Source organism: Lagenorhynchus albirostris, chromosome X (genome assembly GCF_949774975.1).
Source record: "Lagenorhynchus albirostris chromosome X, mLagAlb1.1, whole genome shotgun sequence".
Classification (NCBI taxonomy): Eukaryota; Metazoa; Chordata; class Mammalia; order Artiodactyla; family Delphinidae; genus Lagenorhynchus; species Lagenorhynchus albirostris.
In genome coordinates, this window is record NC_083116.1 from 870,945 (window position 1) to 898,588 (window position 27,644).

General features: G+C 47.4%; 2 protein-coding genes and 2 non-coding genes across 6 annotated transcripts in view; 1 reads left to right on the forward strand and 3 right to left on the reverse strand.

Moving 5' to 3' along the window:
- Positions 1-1,591: 1,591 nt before the first annotated feature.
- On the reverse strand, positions 1,592-12,398 carry DKC1 (dyskerin pseudouridine synthase 1). Its single transcript, XM_060137869.1, has 15 exons — positions 12,278-12,398; positions 11,563-11,630; positions 11,047-11,133; positions 9,755-9,846; positions 9,367-9,551; positions 8,703-8,767; positions 8,292-8,418; positions 7,933-8,063; positions 7,376-7,519; positions 5,713-5,833; positions 4,783-4,901; positions 3,982-4,085; positions 3,553-3,616; positions 2,733-2,861; positions 1,592-2,366 (listed from the first exon to the last, which is right to left on the reverse strand). The coding sequence occupies exons 1-15, from the start codon at positions 12,291-12,293 to the stop codon at positions 2,301-2,303; spliced, it is 1,518 nt and encodes a 505-aa protein (XP_059993852.1). The 5' UTR covers positions 12,294-12,398; the 3' UTR covers positions 1,592-2,300.
- On the reverse strand, positions 3,651-3,779 carry LOC132514159 (small nucleolar RNA SNORA56). Its single transcript, XR_009538651.1, has one exon. It is a non-coding gene; the product is annotated as a small nucleolar RNA SNORA56 (small nucleolar RNA).
- Positions 7,698-7,833, reverse strand: LOC132514157 (small nucleolar RNA SNORA36 family). Its single transcript, XR_009538649.1, has one exon. It is a non-coding gene; the product is annotated as a small nucleolar RNA SNORA36 family (small nucleolar RNA).
- Positions 12,399-19,577: 7,179 nt separating the features above from the next.
- GAB3 (GRB2 associated binding protein 3) overlaps positions 19,578-27,644 on the forward strand; it is a 58,374-nt gene continuing 50,307 nt past the window's right edge. For all 3 annotated transcript variants that reach the window (XR_009538412.1, XR_009538413.1, XM_060137211.1), the window contains exon 1: positions 19,578-19,670. Coding sequence is in view for 1 of the 3 variants with exons in the window: in XM_060137211.1 (XP_059993194.1) it covers positions 19,599-19,670 (72 nt within the window). In the remaining 2 variants the exon portion in view is untranslated. The remainder of the gene's footprint in view (positions 19,671-27,644) is intronic.

The following is a 27,644-nucleotide window of genomic DNA, read 5'->3' on the forward strand; positions in this document are numbered from 1 at the left end:
TGTGCCCCAAGCCTCTGGGAGCAGCTGCTGGAGGATGGTACCAACACCAGACGCCTCTGCTGGGTTCACAAGTCTCCCTCAGGCCTGTGAGGACCTTATAGAGGTCAGTCAGGCTAAAAGCCTACATGCACGTGGCTGGTGCCTGTGTGCTGGGCCAGGCATGTGCATGTGAGCACATACGTGTGTGTAACATATAAAAACATTTTGGGGGCTTCCCTGGTGGCGCAGTGGTTGGGAGTCCGCCTGCCGACGCAGGGGACGCGGGTTCGTGCCCCGGTCCGGGAAGATCCCACGTGCTGCGGAGGGGCTGGGCCCGTGAGCCGTGGCCGCTGGGCCTGCGCGTCCGGAGCCTGTGCTCCGCAACGGGAGAGGCCACAACAGTGAGAGGCCCGCGTACCGCAAAAAACAAAACAAACAAACAAAAAACATTTTGGGAGCAAAGGTGTAAGGGGACCGTCCAGTTTCTGCTCCAGTGGGGAGAGTGCTCTGAAGTCCTTGCTTCCACTTGCATTGGCCTTGGTTTCGACATGTCTACCAGATCTATCTTTCCTCCTAATAACCACTCCTTTTAGCTTTGTCTTCTATTCTCAACATGGTTTTCAGAGCACCCCAGACTTGCTGCCCAGATTTAAACTAATGTGTCCAGAACAAAATACTCTGCTCCCTTGTTCACACAGCTGAGAGTCACATTAGCCCCAAAGAACTAAGATGCAGTTGTGCCCTCAGAAGTCACACTGCAGGCCTCCTGAATCTAGACGAGCACCCCAGATGGGAACCCACACACTGAACTTCCCGGAGGCGTACATCCTGGCACGTCTAGGGCCCAGCTGTGCAACTTGCGCTCAGGGTCCCGGGCAGCAGAGGCCGTGACAAGCCAGCAGTGCAGCACTTCCCCACAAACTGCTCTAGACCTCTCACCAAGGCCCTCAGATTCCTAAACATCCTCCACCACTGCGCCCTCTCTTGTCACTCACCCGGCCTCCAGCCCAAGCAAAAACTTCAGCGGCTCCCTTCGTCGAGTTTGCGCCCAGATGTGTCTGCAGCTACTTGAGGGCTGTCAACAGACACAGGCACTGGCACCTCCCGCCCTGCACACCCACCACGTAATACTGAGAACCTTTCTCCTCTCAAGTAGTTTGGACATCACTTAATTTGTGATGAGTCCCCTCTTATCTCGTCAGTGTCTTGATGAAGATTCCAGAGTATCTGATCTCATGCCAGATGACGGGCCCAAAGGGAAGTGTTACAAGACGCAGAACCAGAGAAAGAAAAGTAACCAAACATAAAGCAAAAGCATCAAATTTCAACTAGGACATAAAGGTCCCTACATTTTTTTTTTTTTTTTTTTTTTTGCCTCTCACTGTTGTGGCCTCTCCCGTTGCGTAGCACAGGCTCCGGACGCGCAGGCTCAGCGGCCATGGCTCACGGGCCCAGCCGCTCCGCGGCATGTGGGACCTTCCCGGACCAGGGCTCGAACCCGTGTCCCCTGCATCGGCAAGCACTGCGCCACCAGGGAAACCCAACATTTTTAATCAAAATATATTTTCTGTCCTCCTAGTTTGAGATCAACAATCAGAAAATCCAACAGGAATACTTTAAAAATTTCATAAGTAAACTTTAATAAGTAAAAATTACAACCTTCTCCCAGCAATGAAGCTAACTGAGGATTAAAACAAAGAACAGAGACATGGTTTTTTGGGGGTTCTCTCACAGGTGGATTTAAGTGTCTGAAGTGGTGCCTATATACACAAGCAGTGAAGAAGTGACTGGAAATAACTCATGAGATGGAACGACAGAGCCCTTGGCCAGGCCTCCATCTAGAAGGGAAATACGGGGTGACAGAGGAGACTGACACTAGAGTCCTCACAAGATACTGGAAAAATGATTACCCCTCAATTAATAACATGATTCAGTTATATTTTTTTTTTACTTGCCCTATACCATTTTGCTGAGCAGACTTGATTTTTATAAACTTTTTTGATGAGGGAAGGGGGAAGCAAACTAGGAGAGGCCCATGACGTGAAAACGGCCCCCAGGAAACAGCTGCGGATGCTCACCGGGCAGTGCCGGGTCTGAAGGGGAGACACCCGCCCCCTTCACCGGTGTCCTTAAAACAGGACAAGATGGGATGACCGCGCCAGGGGACGTCAGCAAGGTCGCAGCAGCTGCTCCAACGCGCCGGACTCTCCGCCCTTTCCGGGATCTCAGGTTCATTCCCTCAAGAACAAATGTAGTTATGTTTTCTCAATAAGGCTTTAATTCCTCCTCCCACCTGGACACAGTGCTTCAAGTGGCGTCCACTAGTCAGCGAAGATTTCCACTTTTATTTTCTTCTTCTTCTTCTTCTTTTTGGTGGTGTCACTGTCCTGGGGGAAAGAGAAAGCAAGCGTCTGTTAAGCACTGCCACTCTCCCCAAAGGAAATCAGGGAAGTTCCACACAGTCAACTAAGCCTTTTCAGGATCCGTAAGGATATCCTGCAATACGTAAATTTTGCACATAACACAAATCCCGCGTTTTCCACGGTGCCCCTGCATTTAGATCCCCCAGCCATGCACCCTCCCCACCCACCATCAACACAACCCTAACTCTGAGCCGCTACTATAAAAAAGCTGGGCCCGGCCCCGTCCTTCCCACAGGGCAACTCCCCGAGTAACCAAGCCGGCACCAGCGGGCAATTCCTTCCCCTTCAAGGACAAAGAGAGCCCTGGGCCCTGGACGTGTTTGTACACACCCCATCTCCCGGCTCGTCCACACTCTCCAGAGCAGCTTTGGCCTTCTTGTCTTTCTTCTTCTTCTTTTCCTTCTTGACCAACTGGGGAGCCACTGAAGAGGTTTCATCGCTTTCACTCTCTCGCTTCCGCTAAGGTGGAGACAATTGATCAAATGTTAAGATCTTGGGCAAATGCGGATGAGAAAGTTTCAGTAAGTCAAAAGGGGAGGAGCCAGCAGAGAAGACGCTGATTGGATCCAACAGGAAGTTTTCAAAGACCCCAACAGGGCTTTGTTTACCAAGGGTTCAAAGACCAGGAAGCCAGGGGCACAGCAGGAGCGCCAGGGCAGCAACACAGGGCCGGGCCAGAAAGGCCACGTCCTCACTGAAGCCAAAGGCAGGACCGCATGCCCCCCAGGGGCGCTCCCACGAGTGCTCAGAGAAGACAGGCAAGCGCGGGCCCCAAGCAGGGCACAAGCAGCTCTTCTCAGGACACTCTGTGCCACCCGAGGTACAGACAAGCCATCCTGCAGTCTAACACCAACAGCCCGCAGCCCCCGAGTGCTTCCCGCGGCCGGTCCAACACTGAGCTGGTGCCGTCCGGAGGGGTCTGTCCGGTCCCGAGCGTCACGGCCTCTACTTCAACATGCCTGTGCCGCCCCTTGACCCAACCCTGTTCCGGGGTCATGGCCTCAGCTGAGCCCACACCCCTGCCAGCAGACACGACAGGGAACGTGAACTGGAGCCTGCAGAGCCCGAGGGGGGCAGGAAGGCCCACCCCGCTGAGCCAGCACGTGTGGCTGGACGGCACATGGCGAAGCCCTCAGAGCACGCCACTCACCTTTGGGGCTTTGACTGCTTCGGCAACTACCTGGGGGGCTTTGACGTCTTTCCTGGCAGAATCGCTGAAAGAGGAGCGACAGGTGAGAGTCGTTCCCAGCAGATCCGGCAAGCCTAAGGCCACCATCAACACCCTGATGCTGGACAGAACAACTCACCACTTGCTGTCGCAGACTGACTCCTGCTGCAGTGCCATGAGCCAGACTAGAAAGGGTTAACTGTCTGTCGTGCTGCCCAACGCCCTAAGCGGCTACTCCACACGCCCCAAGGCCAGTCCCCTCAGGTCCTACACGTTTCCCCCAAACTAAATCCACCCCTTTCCCACGTCTGGGCTCCCCGCCTTCCCCTCCTCCCCTGCGGTCACTATAGCACTGCAGCCAGCGTGCCCTCTGCCCACCACGTGGCTGGGAAACATCCCGCCCGCCCTTACCTGTAGTCCACGTACTCCTGTGTCCAGGCGGCAGGCGTGTTGTCCGTGGGCTTGCCGTGCTTGTCCAAAAGGCCCTGCTTGATCATCAGCCTCTTCTGACTTGCCTGGTGGACCGTCAGGGTTTCAACGTTAGTACAGTGTCAACACATAAAGCATGTACCACAACCACACACACACAGCAACTAAGGTGCCCCCCTTGGGTGTTCTCAGCAGAGTGCTCCAAACTCACCCTCCCTCTAATAGGAGCAAACATGGGACTTACGAAAGGCTGCAAACCTTTTTGTACCAGTGGGAGCCTCTGCAGTGTCATTTTGACCACAGGGCCTTTGCACATGCTATTCCAGCAGCCCTGGACTCTTCCCTCCCCGCTTCACCTCAACATCTAACACTACGTACCGCACACGGGCGTGGCTCCAGATCCCTCAGCCTGACTCCCCGGCCAGGCCGAAGGCTTCAGAAGGCTTCATCGGGGACCGTGTTAGGCACCCGCCACACCCCTTGCTGATTGGCGCGTTAGGCACCCGCCACACCCCTTGCTGATTGGCGCGTTAGGCACCCGCCACACCCCTTCCTAAGGCCCTCACCACGCCACTGTGCAATTTGAGCACTGCCTATCTACTGTCCCCCTTAGACTGAAATCTCTAAGGTCTGAGACAGGCCCGTTTCTCCTTACCACTGACTCCCCAGAGCCCAGCACGAGGCTAGGACGTGGCAGTGGACACACAGTGGGAGCTGCCCAAGTGAGGATTCAACAAGGCAAAACAGAATAAGGCAGCAGGGCACACGCCCAGTCCCACTTACTTTTGGACCTAAACCCCACTTCCGAGGGTAAGTGTCTCTCTCCATGATCACTCTCTTGATCTTGGCTACGATACCATGGTCACAGGTGGAGATCACTGCCGTGGTCATTAATGCAATAGCTGCAGGCGTTGGAAAGAGATAAAAGAACGACTTGAAGGGGAAAGACTCCATAATCAATGAGCCCGAATGCCACTGTTTTACACAACTTTTAAAAACCTATTTAAAACTCTTAAGCTCTCCTGCCTTGAGGTTTCCTTTGCTGAGCATTGCATATGGAGGAAATCCACCATTAGGGGAAGAAAGGCTGTGAAATCACATTACTTATCGAGTTCAAAAAATACTGACACTAATCACACTCATAAAAATCAATGCTTCCTAGGTCCTCAGAAGGGACCTCTTAATAAGTAAACCACAGCTATTTAACCTGTGTAATTTGCACAAGAAATAAAGCATGTCATCAGAATTCCTTTTCAGCTGTGAGCAAGCAGCCAGAGGGGAAGGGACACCTCAATAAGGAACCCCAAAGACATGCGTGTCCTGCCTGGAGCTCAGGCCACACACAGGGACAATCCGACAGTAGCTAAACTTTCACAAGGTAGTGCTGCAAGCAGACAAGGAGTGGACTGAAGGCTCTTTAATTACCACAGCCATTCACCCCCACTTCGCTGATGATTTCCTCCTTTCACTGGAGAGCCGAGGAGAGCCCAACTGCTGAGACACAGCTCCTAACAGCAGCCAGTGGGGCGAGAGGAAGCCCCACTTACCTCCCTGCCGCCTATGCCTGTCTGACATGGCCCTTTGCTGTGAGCACCCCGACAGACCCAGAGCGACACAGCGATCGGATGAGCCCGAGGGGCCAGGCCCAGGGGAGCCCGTTAGTGAGCCTGGCTGCAGCGGCGCAGGAGGGCCAAGGGCGCCTTCGCCTCTTACCCATGCAGACAGCTTCCCCTTTGGTGGTGATGACCGCCACCTCCTGGTTGACCTCGATCCCGTCCTCGTACCGGAGGACGCCCGGGAGCATGATCTTCGCGCCATAGCAGATGGCGTTCACCTGCGGGGTGGTGTCCCTGGTGAGCGCCGCGGCCCCAGGCGGCCGCCGCCCTGCACCCCGCCCCCACCCGTGACAGAGGACCAATGACACCCATGGCCACTGGCCGCGGTCTAGCTTATGAAGGGACTCAGGCTCACGGCAACCACCCAGCACGGGCCAGGCGCTTCACGCGTGTCGACTCAGAAATGTCAGCGGGGGCCGTAAACAGCCACTCCTACCCAGGGCACTTAGAGCTGCCTTCATACTAAACCAACACCCAGCCTCAGTTTTCCTTAATTGCTCTTCTCTATGCCTCTAATCATTAAGGGAAAAACCTCTGACAGAGCTGGGAGGTGTATCAGATTTATTGGGAAATCTGGATAATGACAGGTTCCCAAAGTTAACTCACAAGCAAGACTGCCGAGGCCAACTCTCCCCGAGCTCGACAGCACTCCATGCGTCCAACCCGCCTCGTGCCACCTTGTCTTCACTCACCATATTCCACCCTCCCTTGAAATTCACCCAGAAGCGACCAGTTTGACCCCAGCGCAACGGGGGATCACATTTATGTTGTTCTGTTTTACGTGATTAAGTTTTTTCAGTCGCTATAGGGGCATGTTTTGGTATGCCTCATTAGTTTTTATGTCTTTTACTACAAACTATAACATCTATACAGTCATCAAACATCTATGTAATTTAAGATCTAAATATGAACGAGCAAGCTCAAGTTATTAAATATATACAAAAATTTATATCTTTAAAAGTTAGAAAAAATTTTTATTGCTACTTGTTTAACAATAATTGATTACGCACTAGGCCACAAAGCATCTTAACTTACAGAAGGCCGTATTCTCTGACCATAATACCATTAAAAATAAGGCTATTTACAATTCTGGACTACTCAACCTTAAACAACTACTAAAGAGGAAACCCAAAGCAACACAAATAACTGCAGATTTCCTTTCATCGTTAAGATTACTCTAAGGTTATTTAGTAAGTATACTAAGAAAAAAAGCTTGATAATCTCTGTGACATTTAGGTTTTATGACCTCAAACTAGGATTTATTTAAACAAAACAAAGCCTTTAATGGAGAACTAACTTATCGTATCTCTGAAACTCTTTAGTCTCAACCTTTTATCCCCATCAAAACAACCTTTTCTAGCAATAATTTAAATAAACCAAGGTGTCTTAGGCACATGCAGAACTACCAGTTTACAAGAGGGCAAAGTTTATGTACCACTGATAGTCTATTTCTTGAACCAAGTTACTTACTTTTAAAGTATTTGCCTTATTTCGAAATGAAATTACTCCTAGCATTAAACTTCTACTTTAATTTATATTTCTTTTTGATTTAATAAAAAGTTAATCATAAATGCTTCCAAGAACAAAAAAACAAATAAATGAATCCAGTGTCCAATCTACGAAACCAGAAAATAAACCAAGGGAAAATAATAGCTACAAGTTCACAAAGCCCAATTTCATCTCTTTAAACAGAATGAAGTGTTCAGGACACGGACCATATCTCATCTCTCAAGGTCACATTTGGTCCAAACAGAACTTACCGCACTGTCTTTCATGACCAGCCGTTTATGAGAGGTCAACAGCTTTTCCAAAGGGTAAACAACTCGCCGCAGGTAACTCTCATCTTTGTGGTTGTCATACAGCCACTGGGCATCCAGCACATCGTGCATCGTCACCATGTGGTCCTGGAAAGTAGCCACATATGAAAATTACTCGAGTGCCACTGTATCCCCGACAGGCAAACGGACCTCACACTTCCAAACACGGAATGAATTTAGTCTCGTCTGCTAGTCCAAGCTCATTAGTCTCCGGTCTCTTCGGAGTCACTCTTTACCTGTTGGTCTATTAAATCTAAGGAGGCATATCTGTAGGCTAGGAGGTAAATGAATAGAGTAATGCTATCCATCCAGTCACCCCCCCGCCAGCCTGTGTTTCAATGTCCCAAAGTTTAATTAACAGAACAGGGAAGCTGCCCTGAACTGAACTCAACACTTTGGAAACTGCCTTTTCTTGGATGTGAAGCAGGTAGAGTTCCACCAAGGGCTGGAGGACCCAAGTAACAGCCGGCTCTAAAACTCTTAGCCCCGCGATGACGTACCTTTTCACTCATGACTCCGGAACGAACCCGCCGGAGTTCCTGCATCTGACCACCAACTCCCAATAACAAACCAAGGTGTACACACAGCGTCCGAATGTAAGTGCCGGCCTCACAACTCACCCAGAAGATTCCTAAGACACATGCAAAAGTAGTACATATTTTCCCAAGTAAACACACCACTGGTTGAGAAACCCAGAGTTATTCTCTATCTGCACCAGCAAAACTAGAGACAACGGACACAGGCCACGACTACACCACATACTAAAGGCATCTACTTTTAAGAGACTAATTCTCCAGAATTCATTCCTACGCACGTGTGCTCTACGTGGGCTCAGTGCCTCACAGGCCTAAGGACCCACCTAATCTCCTTTCAGGATCATACTCGATCATCTTGCTCTCGTAGATGGTCCGCACTCGGAGCTGCCTCTTTACTGCAGCGATGAGCGGGGGTCGCTGGAACAAGGCACCCGTCAAGGTCTCTAGGGCCTGAGAATAAGCACAAAGCAAAACTCAAATAAGATCAAAGGGCAGATTTGGGGAGTTTAAGGGCACACTTGAAACACAAAAGGTCTCTTTCAATCATTTAGGATCTAAAAGGGCCTTTCAATTTTTGACTCTTTCTTCAACTACATAGGGATGGCTCAGTGCTGAGCAGAAGCCTCTCCTCAGAAAGGACATGAGCAGGTTGGCCACGGCAGCCCACTGACAAGGGCAAGGGCCTCAGAGACCCCAGTTGCTAACAGGTGCCTTCCCTACAATTACAGACTTACCCTAGAAAGCTGAGTCCCCCCTTCGATAGCATTGTGCAGCCGGACAATTCCCACATACTCTTTGCCTGTAAAATGACAAAAGAGTAGTCAGGTGTGGCCACTGAGTTTTCTGTATTTTCTATATGATTATATCACTCCCATTTTGTACAGCCAGAAAAAGCAGGCAATTTGAACTCCTGTTTCTGTAAAATTTGCATTAAGACAGATTTCACGGTGCAGATGTGAGAAAGGACTGAAGACGCTATCTCATCGAGAGCTCAACTTTCAACATGCTGACAGGGACAGCCGGAGCGCCCGTGGAGAGCCTGACTGGAGACCACCTTAGAAGGTCAAGTAGAATTCTCCCCAATGCCAATGAAGGAGAGGCACTTTAGGCAGAAGCAGCAGGGCGGTTAGAGGAGCGTGGAGTGACAGGCCTGGAGCTGGGCTCAACGTGTGCATAAAAAGCACCTAGAACTCCAAACAAGGCAGCCCCACCAGGGTCTGGCTGAGGACAGAAGGCACACACACACCAAGAATATCCCTTGCTTCTGTTTTCTGTTTTTGTTTTATGATTTTACTAATGAAGAAATCATTTCTGAGAGCCAAAAGGTAGAAAGGAAAGGAAACACAGAAAGCCTTCCAATCTCAAAGTAGCCCCGTCTTCCCTCCCTCTCCCACATACCTGCGCTCTGCTGGGATTTCACCAAGCGAGTGGCTCGTTCAATGCACACTATTAAACAACCAGTCACCTTGGGATCCAGGGTACCACTGTGTCCTGTCTTCTCTACCCGGAGTATTCGCCGAATCCAGGCTACCACCTCGTGGGAAGAGGGGTTGGAAGGCTTGTCAAGATTAATGAAACCTGTCCTAGAATGGGAAAGAAATTACTGTGTCATTGGCTCTGGTCCTCTAATGAAAACTAAATCTGAAGAGTGAAAAAGAAGAGTTCACCATGGGTACAGGATAGTGTATTTAGGGCGATGCCACCGCTACCTCCGTGAATAACTGATGTGAAAGGGTCATTTTGAAAAGAACGGAAGTTTGGACAGTGCTGTTTCCAACACACTTACCTGATATAGTCCCCAATCTCCCTCTTCAGAGGATTTGAACCACAAGGAAGAGGTGTATAATGTGTTGTCCTTACATTTAGCTTATCAAAATTCTAGAAAGCAATGATACAACACAAAACAAACAATAAATCATTAACATGTGGGAAACAAGAATCAGGACCACCATGAACCATGATATGGTGACGCTTCAGCTTCTTGTTTTAGATCTTACTCCTATATTTCCACTATGTGCTGTGACAGACCGCTAAGCCTCCCCACATGCTGGAAAAATTACCTATATGAGTAAGAATACGACAAATTTGATCCTCCTCCAGAAAGACCTCTTGGGGTACTACAGAACAAACTGGGCTTCACTGTGCAGGCTTATGAGTACAATATGGACTAGCTTTGATTTTCTCCGGGACCAAATGGAGGGGGACTGGCAACACGGCTCCGCACACCTGACTGGTCTGCACCTGCCCCAGGCACTCCTACCCCACTTTCCTCACGTCTGCCCCTTCTCACTCTCCTTTCCAGGGCTCCACCACAAGCCTGAAAGGGTTCCCGTCAATGGAAGCCCCTTAGCTTCATCTTGGTACTTTCCACAAGCAGCAATGATTTTTTTAACTGTATCTCCCACCCCTAGATTTTAAGTTCCATGACAGTAGGGACATTGCCAACCTGGTTTACCAGCAGGTAAAAATAGAGAAGCAGATGCTGTCTAAATGGCAGACACATCTGGCCAAGCAGAAACTCAACTGTATTCAATTCTATATGCAAATCTCTCTTTTACCTCATATTTAGTGATTTACTCAAACAGTCTGTCAAGGAGTCTTTCAATAAATTTGCCTCCTAATCTCGTAGCTGGCGCCCATTATGTCATTTGTGAAACTTGTAATTTAACTCATCACCGAAGTACCCTAGTTAAAACCCAACACGATAGCCAGTAACTTCTAGGGAGCAAGTTAACATGCCAGGCACTGGCCGTATGCTCTCAAGCATGTTCTACTCCACAAACCAGGACAGGTCTGTAAGGTGAGGCTAAGTACAGAAATTGAGAATTGATTATAAAATGTGATAGCAGTGTGACACTGTTGTAAAATTTACCTGTATTCTACAAGTGTTGGGTACATTGGAAATGAAGGGGGAAAAAACCCGAACAAACCCTGGTCCTTCATCTCAGACACGTTGAGGAACAGTGTTTTAGACGGCCTCATCTAGCATTTCCTAAGTCCAGGATGCACTCTCAATCAACTGTTTAATACTCAAAAACAATGTAAAAGCCAAGCGTTGACCTGATGCGAAACACATACCTTTAGCAACAGAGGCCACTGAGATGTGTCCAACTGAGCCACTTTGGATTCAGGTTTGATGAGGAATTCTTCAGCGTGTTGTATTTCCTTCCACAGGACAGAAACACAGCCTGTTAGACTTCCCACCTGACTTTGAACAGTTCCACTACTACCACAGAAGTCTATACCTTTGAAATAAAAAGCAAGGTAGTCTATGCCTTTTCCCCGGGACCTCCAAAGGAAAAAGAAATGAACAAAGAGCTGAGAAGCGTAAGCGAAGTGCCACCACGACGGGCACAGCAATTTTAAGAGAAAGCGGGGCAGTGGGTCTGATAAGAGAATTTCAGGGGGAGCACTTGGTGCGGCCAGCAACACTTAGCAGGGTGTGCCTGACCGCAAAGAAAGTACTTTCTACACGACGACCACTCAATTACAGCCCATTCCTCCAAAGCCTTTAAAAACAGTTCTTTTCTGTAATCTGTCAGCTAAGAAACCTTTCTTTTCAGTCAAAGCAAAGTACAACATATTCGTACTCACTGCTACATCTTCTTCTGGTAAGGATTTCCGCTCCTTTTTCTTCTTATGCTTCTTCGGTAAAATAAGTACTTAAAAAAAACACACACACAAGAATTAGGAGTTTTCCCCGAAAATAAAGACAATGAAGTTTAAAACAAGGGTAGGTAGAAAACGGATGCTTGTCTAGGATCACAGGGGAAGCCGCCGGTGTCAGGCCGAGTGCGCGGCTGCACGGCGGGCTCCAGACAGCAGCCGCACGTGTCGCCCTCCATCCCGGCTCACCACGTGGCCGCGCGGGGCTGAAACGCCCACGGCGCTCTGGCCGCGGGCCCGTAAGCGACCGCCCAACGGTCCCCGAGGGCTGGTGGCCCCTAGAACTTTTTCTCGACTTAGCGCTCCGCGCACGCCCGAGCCCCTCGGCCCCTTTGCTTCCCCTCATCGCGCGGCGCTGACCGCGGCGTCCGAGCTGGCGGCGGCGGCCCGGGCCCTAAGGGGACTGTACCGTCGGCGGGAGGCCCGGGCTGGTGGCGTCACGTCACCGCGGGGGCCTCTCGCTCTCTCGCCCTCACCCGTGGAGCCAAGGCCAAGCGACAAGGTCGGCAGGAGGCCCGGCAGCTGGAGCTAGCGGAAAGCTCGGGCCTCGAAGTTGTCCCCCCACCCCCGGCTCCCCTAGCCGAAGGATCTGGCCCCGGCCCGCGGCAACCCGCCCGGCCACCCGCGAGAGAACCACCCGTACCTTCCGCGTCCGCCATGTTGCCCCGCTGAGCGTGCGAGCCGCGTGGGCTAGCGCCGAGGAAGCTACCGCGGACTCCCGCCGCCGTCAGGCCGCGCCACTAGGGCCCGCCCACCTGTGCGCCGCCCCGTGCGTGTCGTGCAGCGGGGCGGGGCGAGGCGGGGCCGGGCTCGCGGGACAGAGCCCCAAGCGCGCGCGGGACGGCTGCACACTCTCATTGGTGGACGCGGCCGGGACGCTAGCGCGTCCGCGCGTGCGCCTTGGGCCTCTCCCCGCCTTCGGCGGCCAGGTCTAGGAGCGCCTGCGCAGCTCGCCGGGGCGGCTCGTAGTCTGTGGGCATGGCCCGGCAGCGGTTCGCTCTCCTTCGTTGAGGTTTTACCCGGACGGGAGCGCACGGGCACCCGCCTGAGCGCTCCTTGCTTCCTCGCCGACCCTTGAAGGTGGCTGTCGTATCAGTCCCGATGGCAAAATGAAGACGTTGAGGCGCATAGCGTCCTTTGCCGCTTGTAATTCCCATCCAGCTAGAGTGGCACTGGCGATAGAAACAAGAGTGCGAGCCACTTGTGGACTTTTAAATTCTCCAGCAGCCATTTGGAAAAGAAAGTACAACGTTAAAAGTTAAATCGATTTTAATAACAAACTTTATTTAACGCAGCGATCCACAATATTATCATTTCAACATATAAGCAATACACAGCATTGTGAATGGCATATTTTACGCTCTTTTTGTGTTTTTTTTTCTGTACCAAGTCTTTCTGGTGTGCGCTTTACGGTTACAGCACAGCTAGATTTCAGCTCCACGACGGGGCTCCATGTGAACTGCTGGACAGTCAAAGCGGGTTCGTGGCTGTGGTACTGAACGGCCAAGCAAGCTCCAGGTTCAAGCCCTCTTCCCTCCTGTAGTAATAATATTAATGCTCTAACTTGATTTTTTATACATAGCCAAAGTCCTCAATATCAACCAATCCACGAGCAGTTAATTACACTCCCCATCCCATAATTTTATAATGCTCCGTTGGTATATATTTGGCTAAATTTCAGGTACTCACTAATGGTTCTCCAACACTCCTCATCTGATCTGTTAGCAAATCCTCTCGGCTTTGCTTTCAAAAGATCCAGAATCTGGTAGTTTTTCACCACCCTCAATACTGTCACTGGAGTCCATGTCATCACCATGGCTCTCCTACATTTTTCCACTCGCCTCCTGCACTTACCCCCTCTTTCTGTTTTTTCCAACTATATTGTCTTCTCAACACAGCCCCTGGAAAGAGCCATTAACTTGTGAGTCAGGCCATGTCCCTCCTCTGCTCAAAGCCCTTCAATGGCTTCACATCTATAGTGGGATGAAGACTGGCCCCCCACTTCGGACCTAACCCCTGGACTCTATGAAAACGAACTTACTTGAAAAAAGGGTCTTTGTAGAGGTACTGAAGTTAAGGATCTACAGATGAGGTCATCCTGGATGACTCAGGTGGGCCCCAAATCCAACGACAAGTATCCTTAGAAGAGAAGAAGGACACAGAAGAGGATAAGGCCATGTAAAGATGGCAAGAATGTTTTATCCCCAAGGATCTTCAGGGTGATGAATCATGGAATCCTGTTAAAAGGCCACCTGTAGTAGACCACCACCAACAAAAACTCTAGATCTGGTGAACGGCAGCCTGCCTTGAATCACCACGATGGAAAATCATGGCCCCTCATCTAATTCCCGGACCCCATCAATTCACAGACTCAGCCCTCAAGCGAAGGTGAGGCCAGGTACACATAACACAACTGGGTACTTTAAACCTTCCTCCGACTTTCCACTGTGGTCCACTGGTCGGAAATGGAGTCTTTAGTCTGCGTCTTTCTCCCTGTGGACCCCCTGTGGCTCTTTCCCCAGTTCCTGATCGCATAATTGGCAGCTGGATGAATTCCCACAGAGGCTTCCTGAAGGACTGAGCACAATTATGGAAAGAGGGTCAAAAGAAAGCCCCGGTCACTGTCCCTTCAATTATCGGGCACATTACCATAATGAAGTCCCTGGGCATTGACGTGATCATCTCATTGTCCCCCAAACCATCATACTGGTCTGCCACGTTAATGACGTCACGCTGACTGGACCTAGTGCACGGGCAGTAGCAAATATTTCACCACAGAGTGAAAGATAAGCCCCATAAAAACTCAGGGGCCCAAAACTTTCATGAAGTTTCTGGGCACCAGTGGACTGAAGCATATTGGCATTGTCCCTCCAAAGAGAAAAACAAGTTGCTGTACCTCGAACCCACTGTCACGAAGAAAGTACGATGCTTGGTGGGCCCCTTTCTGGGAGTGGCATACCCCATGCGGATGCTTCTATACCTTTGTCAAAAACCAGTTGGGTAAATGTATGTGGGTCTATTTCTGGGTTCTCTACTCCGTTCCATTTATCTATGTGTTTATTCCTCTACCAATATCACACAATCTTGATCACTGTAGTTATATAATGAGCCTTGAAATTGTGTACAGAGATTTATGTGTTGATCTTGTATCCTGCAATCCTGTAAAGCTCACTTATTAGTTATGGGAATTTTTCATGTAGATTCCTTTGGATTTTCTATGAAGACAATTATATCATCTGCAAATGAAGACACTTTTAATTCTTCTTCCCAGTCTGTGTGCCTTTTGTTTCTTTCTTTTTTTTTCTTTTTTTCCCTTATTGCACTGGCTAGAACTTCCAACACTACGTTAAATAAGAGTAGTGAGAGCACATAGCCTTGCCTTGTTCCCAACCATTAGGAGAAAGTGCCCAGTTTTTCACCATTTAAGTACAAAGTTAGTCATATGATGTTAGTCATATGTCTTCCATAGATGTTTTTTAACAAGTTGAGGAAATTCCCCCCATTCCTAGTTTTGTGAGAGTTTTTGTCATGAATTGATATTGGGTTTGTTCTGCATCAATTGATATAATCCTGTGACTTTTCCTCTTTTGCTTGTCAATATGGTGGATATCACTGATTTTCATATACTGAATGAGCCTTGCATCTCTGGGATAAGCCCCACCTGGTCATGGTGTATAATTCTTTTTGTTTGCAGATTTTACTTGCGGATTTTACATTATTGGCCTTTCACACACACGTATAGCTATCTCCTCATGTTTGTCCCTCATCCAGAAATTGGAGAATTTTCTTTTCAAATTTTCTCTCTTTTCACAGAGAATAAGTTAGATGCATGGCCACTTGGCCCCACATAACATAATTAAAATAGAAACTCTTCCTTAATAGTGGATATTTATTTTCATAAGTCCTCCTAGTTACAAGATTTACAGTACTTAAAGAACTGCCAAACTAAACCTTTTTTTTTTTTTTTGGTTGGGGAGCCTTGCTCTTTTTTGTTTTTTAAAAAAATGTTATTTATTCATTTATTTTATTGAAGTATAGTTGATTTACAATATCGTGTTAGTTTCAGATGTACAGCACAGTGATTCAGTTTTATATATATATATATTATTTTCAGATTCTTTTCCATTATAGGTTAATACAAGATATTGAATATAGTTCCCTGTGCTATACAGTAGATCCTTGTTGGTTATCTATTTCAAACTAAACCTATTTTATTTTTTTAACATCTTTATTGGAGTATAATTGCTTTACAATGGTGTGTTAGTTTCTGCTTTATAACAAAGTGAATCAGCTATACATATACATATGTTCCCATATCTCTTCCCTCTTGCATCTCCCTCCCACCCTCCCTATCCCACCCCTCCAGGTGGTCACAAAGCACTGAACTGATCTCCCTGTGCTATGCAGCTGCTTCCCACTAGGTATCTGTTTTACGTTTGGTAGTGTAGATATGTGCATGCCACTCTCTCACTTCGTCCCAGCTTACCCTTCCCCCTCTGCTTGTCCTCAAGTCCATTCTCTACGTCTGCATCTTTATTCCTGTCCTGCCCCTAGGTTCTTCAGAGCCCCTTTTTTTTAGATTCCATATATATGTGTTAGCATACGGTATTTGTTTTTCCTAAACCTAATTTAAATAAATGAGAAATGGGTAAGCCACAAAGGGAATCCAGGTTCCAAAAAACCACTTGCTATTCAAATTATCTAGTCTCCCCAGGCTGGAGTGCAAACAAGCCATCCTGTGACTCTCTGTCATCATCTCGGATGAATGGAACTCGATTGTTTCAACAATCACGGTGAACATCATGCTGGGCCATTACACCGAAGACATCACGCTTACTGCACCTGGTGGACAAGAGGTAGCAGAGATGCTTCATTAGGACACCTGTATGCCAGAGTGTGGGAGATAAAGCCCATGAAAACTCAAGAGGCTGACCCTTAGTGATGTTTTGAGATGGTCTGGACCATACTGGATATTCAGTGAGTTGCTGCACTGCATACCACCTACCACTCAGAAAGGGGCACCGCATTTGCTGGGGCTCTTCAGATTCTGCAGGCAACATATACGACATGAAATTGTGCCACCAGTGCTTCAGCAAGTAATCTGTAAGGTGACGTGTTTTTAGTGGAACCCCAGGCAAGGAAAGTCTCTGCGGCAGGTACCAGCCACTCGATGCACTGCAACGTTACATGGAGCTTTGGCAAGTCCTAAAAGGAGAAACAGACTGTGGGTTCCTGGAGTGTTGAAGGAAATCATGCCCTCTACTGCCATCGTATTTTCCTTTTGATCAACCTCTGTGGCCCCTGCTGTGGGTGACACTCTTGCCCTTGACTCCCACGTGTAACCTCATAGGTCTGTTGGTCAGGGTCTCCGAAGGAAGCAAATGAGAGGCTCTATGGGTTGAACTGAGGAGAATCTAATGGGGAGATTGTTTACAGAGGTTAAAGGAATCAGCAGGGGTGAGGCTCCCCTCCCAGGAACTGCCATCAGTTGATGTGGTCATGGCCACTGTCACTGCTGCTGCTAAGTACTCTGCCTGTCCACAGCAGAGACCCACACCGAGTTCCCAATAAGGTAGCCTTCCCTGGGGGACGAGCCCACCACCTTGTGGCGACTGATGAAATCAGACCACATCTGTGGGGAAGGGGCCACAATTTGTCCTCACTTGAATAGGTACTTGTCATGGGCCACCTTTCTGCTAGCATGGCCACCCGTAGACTTACTGTCCTGCACTCAGTTTCACAATATTTCACATAACAGTGCTTCCGACCAAGGCAATCACTATAAGACACAAGACGTGTGCTACGTGCTGACACTGAGAGATTGCCCTGAAACCCTTGGCCTGAAAGGATCTGTGCTGGTCAGTCTAGTGAAGGCTCACTTCCTACGCTAGGTGGGTGAAAAGACACTGAAAGGGGGAGGTGAGCTGGTGGCCGCTATATGGTGCTGTTCCTCCTTAGCCAGAATCCACGGGCCCACAATCAAGAAGTGGGAAGGACTCCTCTCACCGTCACACCTACTCATCTACTCCCAGCGTGGAGCAGCTTAGAGCTCTGTTGGTTTCCAAGGTAGGAATGCTTCAACCAGGACCCACACGCTGGTCCCATCATATTGCCATTTAGGGTCTTTATGCCACTGAACCACAGGTCTCCTGAGCAGGCTTGGATGGTTGACATTGATTGCCAAGTTGAAACAGGGTCACTGTTATACCAGGGGATTGGGAAGGACTATGTCTCAAATCCAAGGGATCCTCTGGGGCATCTCCTACTACTGTCACATCCAGGCAGGACCACTAAGGATTCAGGCTCAGTGGGAATAAAGGTTTGGTTGACTTACCAGGTAAAGAATTCTGAACAGCTGAGGCTGGAGAGCAAAAGGAGGACAGGGACTGTAGTGAAGAAGGAAGTTATAAAGACCAATGAAATTATGATCTCAAGATCAGTTATAGAAAGGAGAATTGTAGTAGCTGTGTGTGCGCGTCTATGTGTGTGTGTGTGTGTGTGTGTGGTGAACATATAAACTTTTCCCATATTCCTTCTCTCCAGATTTTATGTATGTCAAATAAAGACTGATAGAGGTTAGCTTTATGTTTTTCTTTAGGTTTTAGGATATTGAAGTGAGGTGGTGTCTGAACTAGAGATGGCTACAGTGACGGATGGGCCTTTTGGTGTCCTGTTTTAGGGAGTGCTTTTTAGTTTTGTAGGAGGGATAGGATAGCAGTATTATTTTGCCAGGAGTGAGTTGTTGTTGCTTTCAGCGCCCACAGACTCCCAATGCTCCAGCACTCCATTGATTTTATAAGCACCTTCTTCCCTAAATTAAATCCCTTTCTGCTTGAAACACCTAGAGCAAACTCTGTTCCCTCCACTGAACCCTGACTGATTACAGAACAACACACGAACCCGACCATACAAGAGTCATCACTGTGGAAATTTCAGATGTATGGTAGGAGGCTGAGAAGTCTTTTTGTAAGTCAAAGATGTGGCATTTGTTTCTTCCAAGTGTCACTTCTAAGGGAGAGGTGTCACGCCGAGGGAAAAGAGCACTACAGGTCAGGGAGCTGGCCAGGTGACGCCATACTAATCACTTGGATTAGCATTGTGGATGCGGCCCCGAAATTTGATATCCGTGCTTTTCTGTTTATAAAGTGTGTTCATAAAGGGCAGAGTGTGCCTCGAAGAGCAGCACAGAGAGGCCTGGCTGCCTCTCAGCTGAGTTCCTACTTGTGCGACTTTGGAGGGTGATATGATCCTGTTTCTCATTTCACTCACGCGCACAACTGAGATCATGATCAAGCCCACTTGATAGTGTGTATGAATCCAGGGAGCTAATGCCTGTCCAGTGGTGTGCACACTCACCGGCCCTGCAGCCGCATGTCTGCGTAAGTGTCATGTGCGTGGCTGTTACTTACCGGGCTCAGCACACCGCCTGCACCATCATTCTTGGATCCATGTTTTAAAGCCTTCGGGTCAAAGAGACTGCAAACCGCACTTCCAGTTTTGAACCTTTTGATTATGGATGATTTGGATTTAGTTTTGCTGCAGAGCTCATCACCGGATAAAGAGGTCTTCGGGGGAGGGGCACAGCAGAAGCAGTAATTTGCAAACCACCAAGTGGAAACGGGAAGTCAAGGGGCAGTTAGGCTTTTCTTCATCCCTAAGCATTGACATTGCAGGTGCGGGGTCTAGATTTCGGCTCTCGTGACCCCGAGGCCCGGGCACCAGCCCTTCAGACGCGGCTGACCGCGGGCGGGGGCGAGGGCGGCGGGGGACCGGCTCTGGCCCGCAGGGCTTTCCTGCCCGAGGCCGGGGGTGGCGCCCGTCCCCTCAGGACGGGGGTCGCGGGGCCGCGGGGGCGGTGCTGGAGGGCGGGCGGGCGGGCGGGAGGCGCTGGGCCCGCCCCGCCGGCATCCCCGCCGACTTCCTCCCGCCGCGGACGCCGGCCCAGCCGGAGGAAGCGCGGCACGATGAGCGCGGGCGACGCCGTGTGCACGGGCTGGCTCGTCAAGTCGCCCCCCGAGAGGAAGCTGCAGCGCTACGTGAGTAGGGGCGTCGCCGCGCGTCCTCGGGGCCCCGGGTGGCCGCGGGGTGGCCTCGGAGTGGCCCGGGAGCCCCGCGCTCGGGCTGCGGGCGAGGCCGGCGGACGGAAAGCGAGATCGCACGTCGAGCCGGAGCGCGCTGAGCCGACGGGAGGGAGGCGGGTGGGGCGAGCCCGGGCGTCCGTCTCGGTGCGGGAGCGGCCGGGGGAACCTCCCGAAAGAGCGGCCCTGTCGCCGTGCCGCGGTGGGGGAGAGGGACGGGGACCCCGGGACGTGCCGCCTGCACGGGGCGGGCGCGGAGGCTCCGCTTTCCCCCGGGGTCGCGAGCACCGTCTTCCCGCGGAGCTGTCGTCGGACACGACCGTCCACAGCCTTCCTCAGGGTGTCGCTTCTCAGCTTCTCCTTTCTGCGGACACTGCACTTTTCGAGAACCTCCGGTAACCATGGACTTTTGCTAGGATGAGACAAGGGGCACTCGGGAGAGCCCACCTTAAATGTACGAGCCACAGCTCGAACATTCATTATGTCCACCCGCGTCCTCGGGACAAGCAACGTACAGCTGCTCAGACCCCTTTCTCCATTGACCCGGGACTACACTAGTGTCCGTCTCTTGCGACTCTTTGCGAAGTTTTTTTCTTTTTTTAAATTAATTAATTAATTAATTTATGGCTGTGTTGGGTCTTCGTTTCTGTGCGAGGGCTTTCTCTACTTGTGGCAAGCGGGGGCCGCTCTTCATCGCGGTGCGCGGGCCTCTCACTATCGCGGCCTCTCTTGTTGCGGAGCACGGGCTCCAGACGCGCAGGCTCAGTAATTTTGGCTCACGGGCCCAGTTGCTCCGCGGCATGTGGGATCTTCCCAGACCAGGGCTTGAACCCCGTGTCCCCTGCATTGGCAGGCAGATTCTCAACCACTGCGGCACCAGGGAAGCCCTCTTTGCGAAGTTTTTTGCCGTTTGTTCTGCTGAGCAGCGTTTTAGAGGCATGTTCCACTTAGCGTGTAGATGCCATAGATGTAGACACACCTAGATTCTTCTGATTACTACCACTGTTTACCTTCATCATTCTTTTTGAGTCCCCGAGTCTATAGACACGAGGTCCACTATTGCTCAGCCTCTAAGGCACCAGCTGCTTCGCTAACGGTGCATCTGCTTTGAAGACTCATGATATTCAGATGAGGGTCTGTCACAGAGCGCAGCACTTACAAAGCCAGCTCGAGGTAGCTTTCCTTGTTGCCCTTCGGAATGTGAGACATCTTAAATGTTTACGGCATATTGTCAGATGATGCAGGAAGGTGCCGAACCTGGACTGCAAAGTTCGTGGCAGATTTTTTTCCAATCCTGTTTTCTATCTTGTCCTGACCAGACTGGCTTAGGAAACTTTATTAGTACTTCATCCACCTCGGGAAGGCATGGGTGTCCATACCTCTTATTACATGAGCTTCGTTCTCTTGAGGTGCAGTGGAGGTGTGGCAGGTGTGGACTTTGCACAGCTTATAGGCGTGTGGGGCATGTGATGGGGTGGTGAAGGAGGAGACTTAGGACACAAGACTACCTAGATATCATCTTACCAACACTCCAAGACATAAACCTGGGCCTCTCAGGCTATGGTTGGGAACTTTTTATAATGAGGGACATAGTCGTTTCGACAGTCGATGCTCTTTGGTTGAAAGGAGTCCCTGAAACACACCCCATAGTCAGTTTCCGCTCGTCTTTAAGTTCTGTAGGAATCCCGTATTGCCACTAGATGGCGATCATTTGTCAGTGCTCACAAGCCGCTTTTCACTCAGATCCTGTCGGGAGTGCTCATTCCGTCTTCCTTTTAATTGAGCACCAACTCTGAACCAGGCCCTATGCCATTGGCTAGAGAGAGCAAAAGAGACTTTATCCCTGTCCTCCAGAAGTCCAGAGTCTCACATGTGTTACACAATGACATAACGAAGCTACTTAGTGGCACAACTAGGGCAATAACTTAGTTCTTTGCGCTGCCAGCCAAGTAGCTCTCTGTTAATGTTTGTAAACCACAGATGGAAGCTAAGTCTGTATTTAGGTAAGTCCTTCAGTCCGAGGTAAGCTGGTGTTTCATTCTCGAATCTATGAAAGATAGTTTTATCACTGCTCTTTAAATTTTAAATTTAACTATAGTTAATTTACAATATTGTGTTACTTTCAGCTGTACACCTTCAGATTTTCTTCACTATAGGTTATTACAAGATATTGAATATAGTTCCCTGTGCCATATAGTAGGTCTTCGTTGTTTATCTATTTTATATATAGTGGTGTGTATTTACTAATCCTGAACTAACTTATCCCCTACCCTTCCCCTTTGGTAATCATAAGTTTGTTTTCTACGTCTGTGAGTCTATTTCTGTTTTGTAAGTTCATTTGTATTTTTTTTTAGATTCCACATATAAGTGAAATCATATGGTATTTGTCCTTCTCTGACTTACTGCACTTAGTATGATAATCTCTAGGTCCATCCATGTTGCTGCAAATATTTCATTCTTTCTTATGGCCGAGTAATATTCTGTTGTAGATATACGTACCCCATCTTCTTTATCCATTCCTCTGTCAATGGACATTGAGGTTGTTTCCACGTGTTGGCTACTGTGAATAGTGCTGCTATGGCGCATGTATCTTTTAGAATTAGAGTTTTCATCTTTTCCAGATATATGCCTAGGAGCGGGATTGCTGGGTCATACGGTAGCTCTATTTCTGCTTCCTTAAGGAGCCTCTATACTGTTAGCCATAGTGGCTGCACCAGTCTACATTCCCACCAACAGTGTAGGAGGGTTCCCTTTTCTCCACACCCTCCCCAGCATTTATTGTTTGTAGACTTTTTGCCATTCTGACAGGTGAATTACTGCTCTTTTAAAAGATGGTTGATGCTTTTCTGTTTTTTCTTTCACAAATATACGAACTTATTCTTATAAACAGCCAAACGATCTAGGAATAAATACAGTAAAAAGTGAAAGACCCTCTTTAATTTTCCCCACATCCTACCCTTCCTGTGCACCCCTCCTCATTCCCTTCCACGCCCCTCCCTAGGGATGACAACTGTTAGAAGTTTGGTTAGTGTTATTCTTTAAAACTTTCGAAGAAGATACAATTTTCTTTTTGCACAAATGAGATCATACTATACAAACTGTCCTGCGATTTTCTTTTTTCACAGCAATCCTGGACATCTTTCCAAGTTAGTATGTATAGATTTGCTTCATTCTTTTAAACCATTGCGTAACATTCCTGGTCATAGACATGACATATTTTAACAATTTCTCTGTTGATGAACAGTTATCTTGCTTTTATTTTCTCAACTTTAAAGAATGCTGTAACAATGATGATAATAAAATTATAATACTTCACATTTATTGAGTGGTTGTATGTGCCAGACACTACACTAAGGACTTTACTTGAATTATCTCATTTAATCTTCAAAACAACACTAAGATCCAGGTACTACTTTTATCTCTGCATACAAGTTCTTTGTTGGGTATATAATTTGCAAATATTTTCTACCAGGCTATAGTTTGTCTTTTCTTTCTCTTTACAGTATCTTTTATAGAACAAAGATTTTAAAGTTTTGATTAAGTCCAATTTGTCAATTTTTCTTTTATGGATCATGTTTACTGTCAAATCTAAGAACTCTTGCCTAACCCTAGATCCTGAAGATTTTCTCCTGTGTTTTTTCTCCTAAAAACTTTATAGTTTTACACTTTAGACCAATGATTCATTTCAGTTAAAAATTTTGTACAAGGTGTAACATTCATGTTGTGATTCATTTTCTTGCAAACCAATTACATTTATTGAACAAACTGTCTTTATTCTATTGAATTACTTTTGCAACTTGGATGGACCTAGAGTCTGTCATACAGAGTGAAGTAAGTCAGAAAGAGAAAACAAATACCGTATGCTAACACATATATATGGAATCTAAGAAAAATATAAAAAAGGTCATGAAGAACCTAGGGGTAAGATGGGAATAAAGACACAGACCTACTAGAGAATGGACTTGAGGATATGGGGAGGGGGAAGGGTAAGCTGTGACAAAGTGAGAGAGTGGCATGGACATATATACACTACCAAACGAAAAACAGATAGCTAGTGGGAAGGAGCCGCATAGCACAGGGAGATCAGTTCCGTGCTTTGTGACCACCTAGAGGGGTGGGATAGGGAGGGTGGGAGGGAGGGAGACGCAAGAGGGAAGAGATATGGGGACATATGTATATGTATAACTGATTCACTTTATTATGAAGCAGAAACTAACACACCATTGTAAAGCAATTATACTCCAATAAAGATGTTAAAAAAATTTTTTTAAATCAATTGGTCATATTTATGTATTTCTGTGTTCTCTAGTCTGTTCCCTTTATGTCTTTGTTCATCTTTATGCTAACACCATGCTGTTTTGATGACAAGAACTTTATAGTAATTCTTGAAAGCAGGCAGTTTTAGCCCTCCAACTTAGTTTTTCTTTTCAGATTTGTTTTGGCTATTGTTGGTCGTTTGCTTTTCCATACCAGTTTTAGAATTCGTTTGTCAGTTGATTTTTGTTTATTAACCTTGTATTCTGCAACCTTGCTAAACTCATTTATTTATAGTTTGAACTTTCAATACTATCAATATTGTATAAAAATGATGAGAACAGACACCCTTGATTTTTCTTGATCTAAGGGGGAAAGCATTTAGTCTTTCACCTTTTAAGTACATTAGCCGTAGGTTTTTTGTTGGGTGCCTTTTCTCAGTTCGAACTTCCCTTGTATTGCTAGCTTGCTGAAACTTTTTATCGTGAATTGGATTTGTTAAGTGCCTTTCTTGCATGTGTAAAAATAATAATATGCATTTTCTTTTTTTTTTTTTTTTTTGTCTGTTACTATGGTGAATTATTCTGATGGATTTTTGTATCCGGAGCCAGCTTTGAGTTCCTGGGATAAACTTCACTTGGTTGTGATGTTTTATCCTTTTCATGTTTTTGTTTTTTTTAAATAAATTGATTTTATTTTATTTTTGGCTGCATTGGGTCTTAGTTGCTGCACGCGGGCTTTTCTCTGGTTGCGGCGAGCGGGGGCTACTCTTCGTTGCAGTGCGCGGGCTTCTCATTGCTGTGGCTTCTCTTGTTGGGAGCACAGGCTCTAGGCGTACGGGCTTCAGTAGTTGTGGCACATGGGCTCAGTAGCTGTGGCTTGCGGGCTCTAGAGCACAGGCTCAGTAGTTGTGCCACATGGGCTTAGCTTAGTTGCTCCACAGCATGTGGGATCTTCCCTGATCAGGGCTCAAACCCGTGTCTCCTGCATTGGCAGGCGGATTCTTAACCACTGAGCCACCAGGGAAGCCCCTTTTCATGTATTGCTGGATTTAATTTGCTAATATTTTGCTGAGGGTATTTGTGACTTTGTTCATGAGGGATATTGGTCTGTAGTTTTTCTCTTTTGTACTCTTTCTCTGGTTTTGACATTAGCATAATGCTGGTAACCACTACTCTCTTCTCTGTATCTATGTGTTTGTTTTTGTATGTTTTGTTTGATTTGTTTATTGTATTCCACATATGAGTGAAATCATATGGTATTTGGTATTTGTCTTTCACTTATTTCACTTAGCATAATACCCTCTAGGGCCATCCGTGTTGCTGCAAATGGCAAGATTTCAGTCTTTTTCATGGCTGAGTACTATTCCATCGTGTATGTATACACATCTTTATCCATTCATCCATCAGTGGGCACTTAGGTTGTTTCCAAATCTTGCCTGTTGTAAAGAATGCTGCAATGAATATAGGGGTGCAGATACCTTTTCTAACTAGTGTTTTCATGTTCTTCAGTTAGTATTTATTGTACTCACTGTATTTTACAAATAGTTAATCAATTGATTCAACACCATTTGTTGAAGAGTCCTTCCTCTCTATATATTTTCATTATATGTTGCCAGAGAGAGTGTATTTTTAAGGAATATATGCATATGATTCAAAATCAAAGCATATCAAAGTATATACAGTGAAAAGTAAGTTTCCCCCTCCAGCTGCAAGCATTGCGGATTTTCCTTCCAGATATATTCCATGCATATACAAGCATATTTTTTGAACAAATGGTAGTATATTATATTCACTATTTTATAACCCTCTTTCTTAGTATATTTTGGGGATTGTTCCATATCAGCACATAGAGATCTTTCTCATTATCTTTAACAACTTCATAATATTTCACTGTATGCAGCTACTATGATAGACCTTTTCTTGTTTCCAGTCCCATGCTACTATAAACAATGCTGCCATGAATATCTTTGTACATTGGTCTGTGTAGTCACGTGCAATTAATTCTGCTTGTAAAAAAATGCTTAGAAGTGGAATTTCTTAGTCAAAGTGTATGTGAATGTAAAATGCCAATAGATATCAAAGTGCTTGTCTCTCTGCAATGCCCCAAATATAGTGTATTATCAAACGTTTTGATCTTTGTAAAGTCAATAGTTGATAAATGGTATTTTATTTTAACTGAATTTCTTTATGAGTGAGGTTGAACATCTTTTCATATAAAAAAGACATTTGTATTTATGTTTGTACAGCATGATTTTAATTGCAACCTAAGTCTTAAATCCTTTCATGGGTCTATTTTGGGGCAATTTTGTTCAGTTGCTTCTTCTGCTTTTATCTCAGCTTTTAAACTGTTATTGAATAAGTATCACACTTACATGATTCAAAAATGAAAAATCTCACCCTCACCTCTGTCTTCATCCATCTTAATTGCCCTTAGCCTTCAAGTAACCATTTTTCTTAGTTTTTTCCTTCACACTTCCAGTATTTCTTTCTATAAATACGAGGACATATGTACATAGCTTCTTCTTTTTTTTTTTTTTTGTGGTACGCGGGCCTCTCACTGCTGTGGCCTCTGCCGTTGCGGAGCACACGCTGCGGACACGCAGGCTCAGCGGCCACGGCTCACGGGCCCAGCCACTCCGCGGCATGTGGGATCCTCCCAGACCGGGGCACGAACCCGTGTCCCCTGCATCGGCAGGCGGACTCTCAACCGCTGCGCCACCAGGGAAGCCCTGTTCATAGCTTCTTACGCCCCACTTTCTTACACAGTATCCCATTCTCTATCTTAGTCTGTTCATTTAAGAAGACATACAGACAAGCACAGGGAGCTCTACTCAGAGATCTGTGGTGACCTAAATGGGAAGTAAATCTAAAAAAGAGGGGACATGTGTATACATATAGCTGATTCACTTTGCTGTACAGCAGAAGATAACACAAAATTGTAAAGCAACCATACTCCAATAAAAAAAAGAAGAAGACATACAGACAGTCAACAAGCACATGAGAAGATGCTCAACATCACTAATCATCAGGGGAAAGCAAATCAAAACTGCAGTGAGATGTCCCCTCACCCCCGTGAGAATGGCCACCATCACAAAGGCCACAAATAACAGATGCTGGAGAGGGTGTGGAGAAAAGGGAAGCCTCCTGCACTGCGGGTGAGGATGTAAATTGGTGCAGCCACTACGGAGAACAGTATGGAGATTCCCCCCCAAATTAAAAATAGAACTACCATGTGATCAACCAGTTCCACTTCTGGATATTTATCCAAAGAAAACGAAAACACTAACTTGAAAAGATATCTGCACCCCCACGTTCATTGCAGCATTATTTACAATATTCAAGGTGGGTGTGGAAGCAACCTAAGTGCCCATCAACAGATGAATGGATAAAGATGTGGTACAGGGCTTCCCTGGTGGCGCAGCGGTTGAGAGTCCGCCTGCCGATGCAGGGGACGCGGGTTCGTGCCCCAGTCCGGAAGGATCCCACATGCCGCGGAACGGCTGGGCCCGTGAGCCATGGCCACTGAGCCTGCGCGTCCGGAGCCTGTGCTCTGCAGTGGGAGAGGCCACAGCAGTGACAGGCCCGCGTACCGCAAAAAAAAAAAAAAAAAAAGCTGTGGTGCATACATATACATACAGCCGTAAGAAAGAATGACATCTTGCCCTTTGCAGCAACA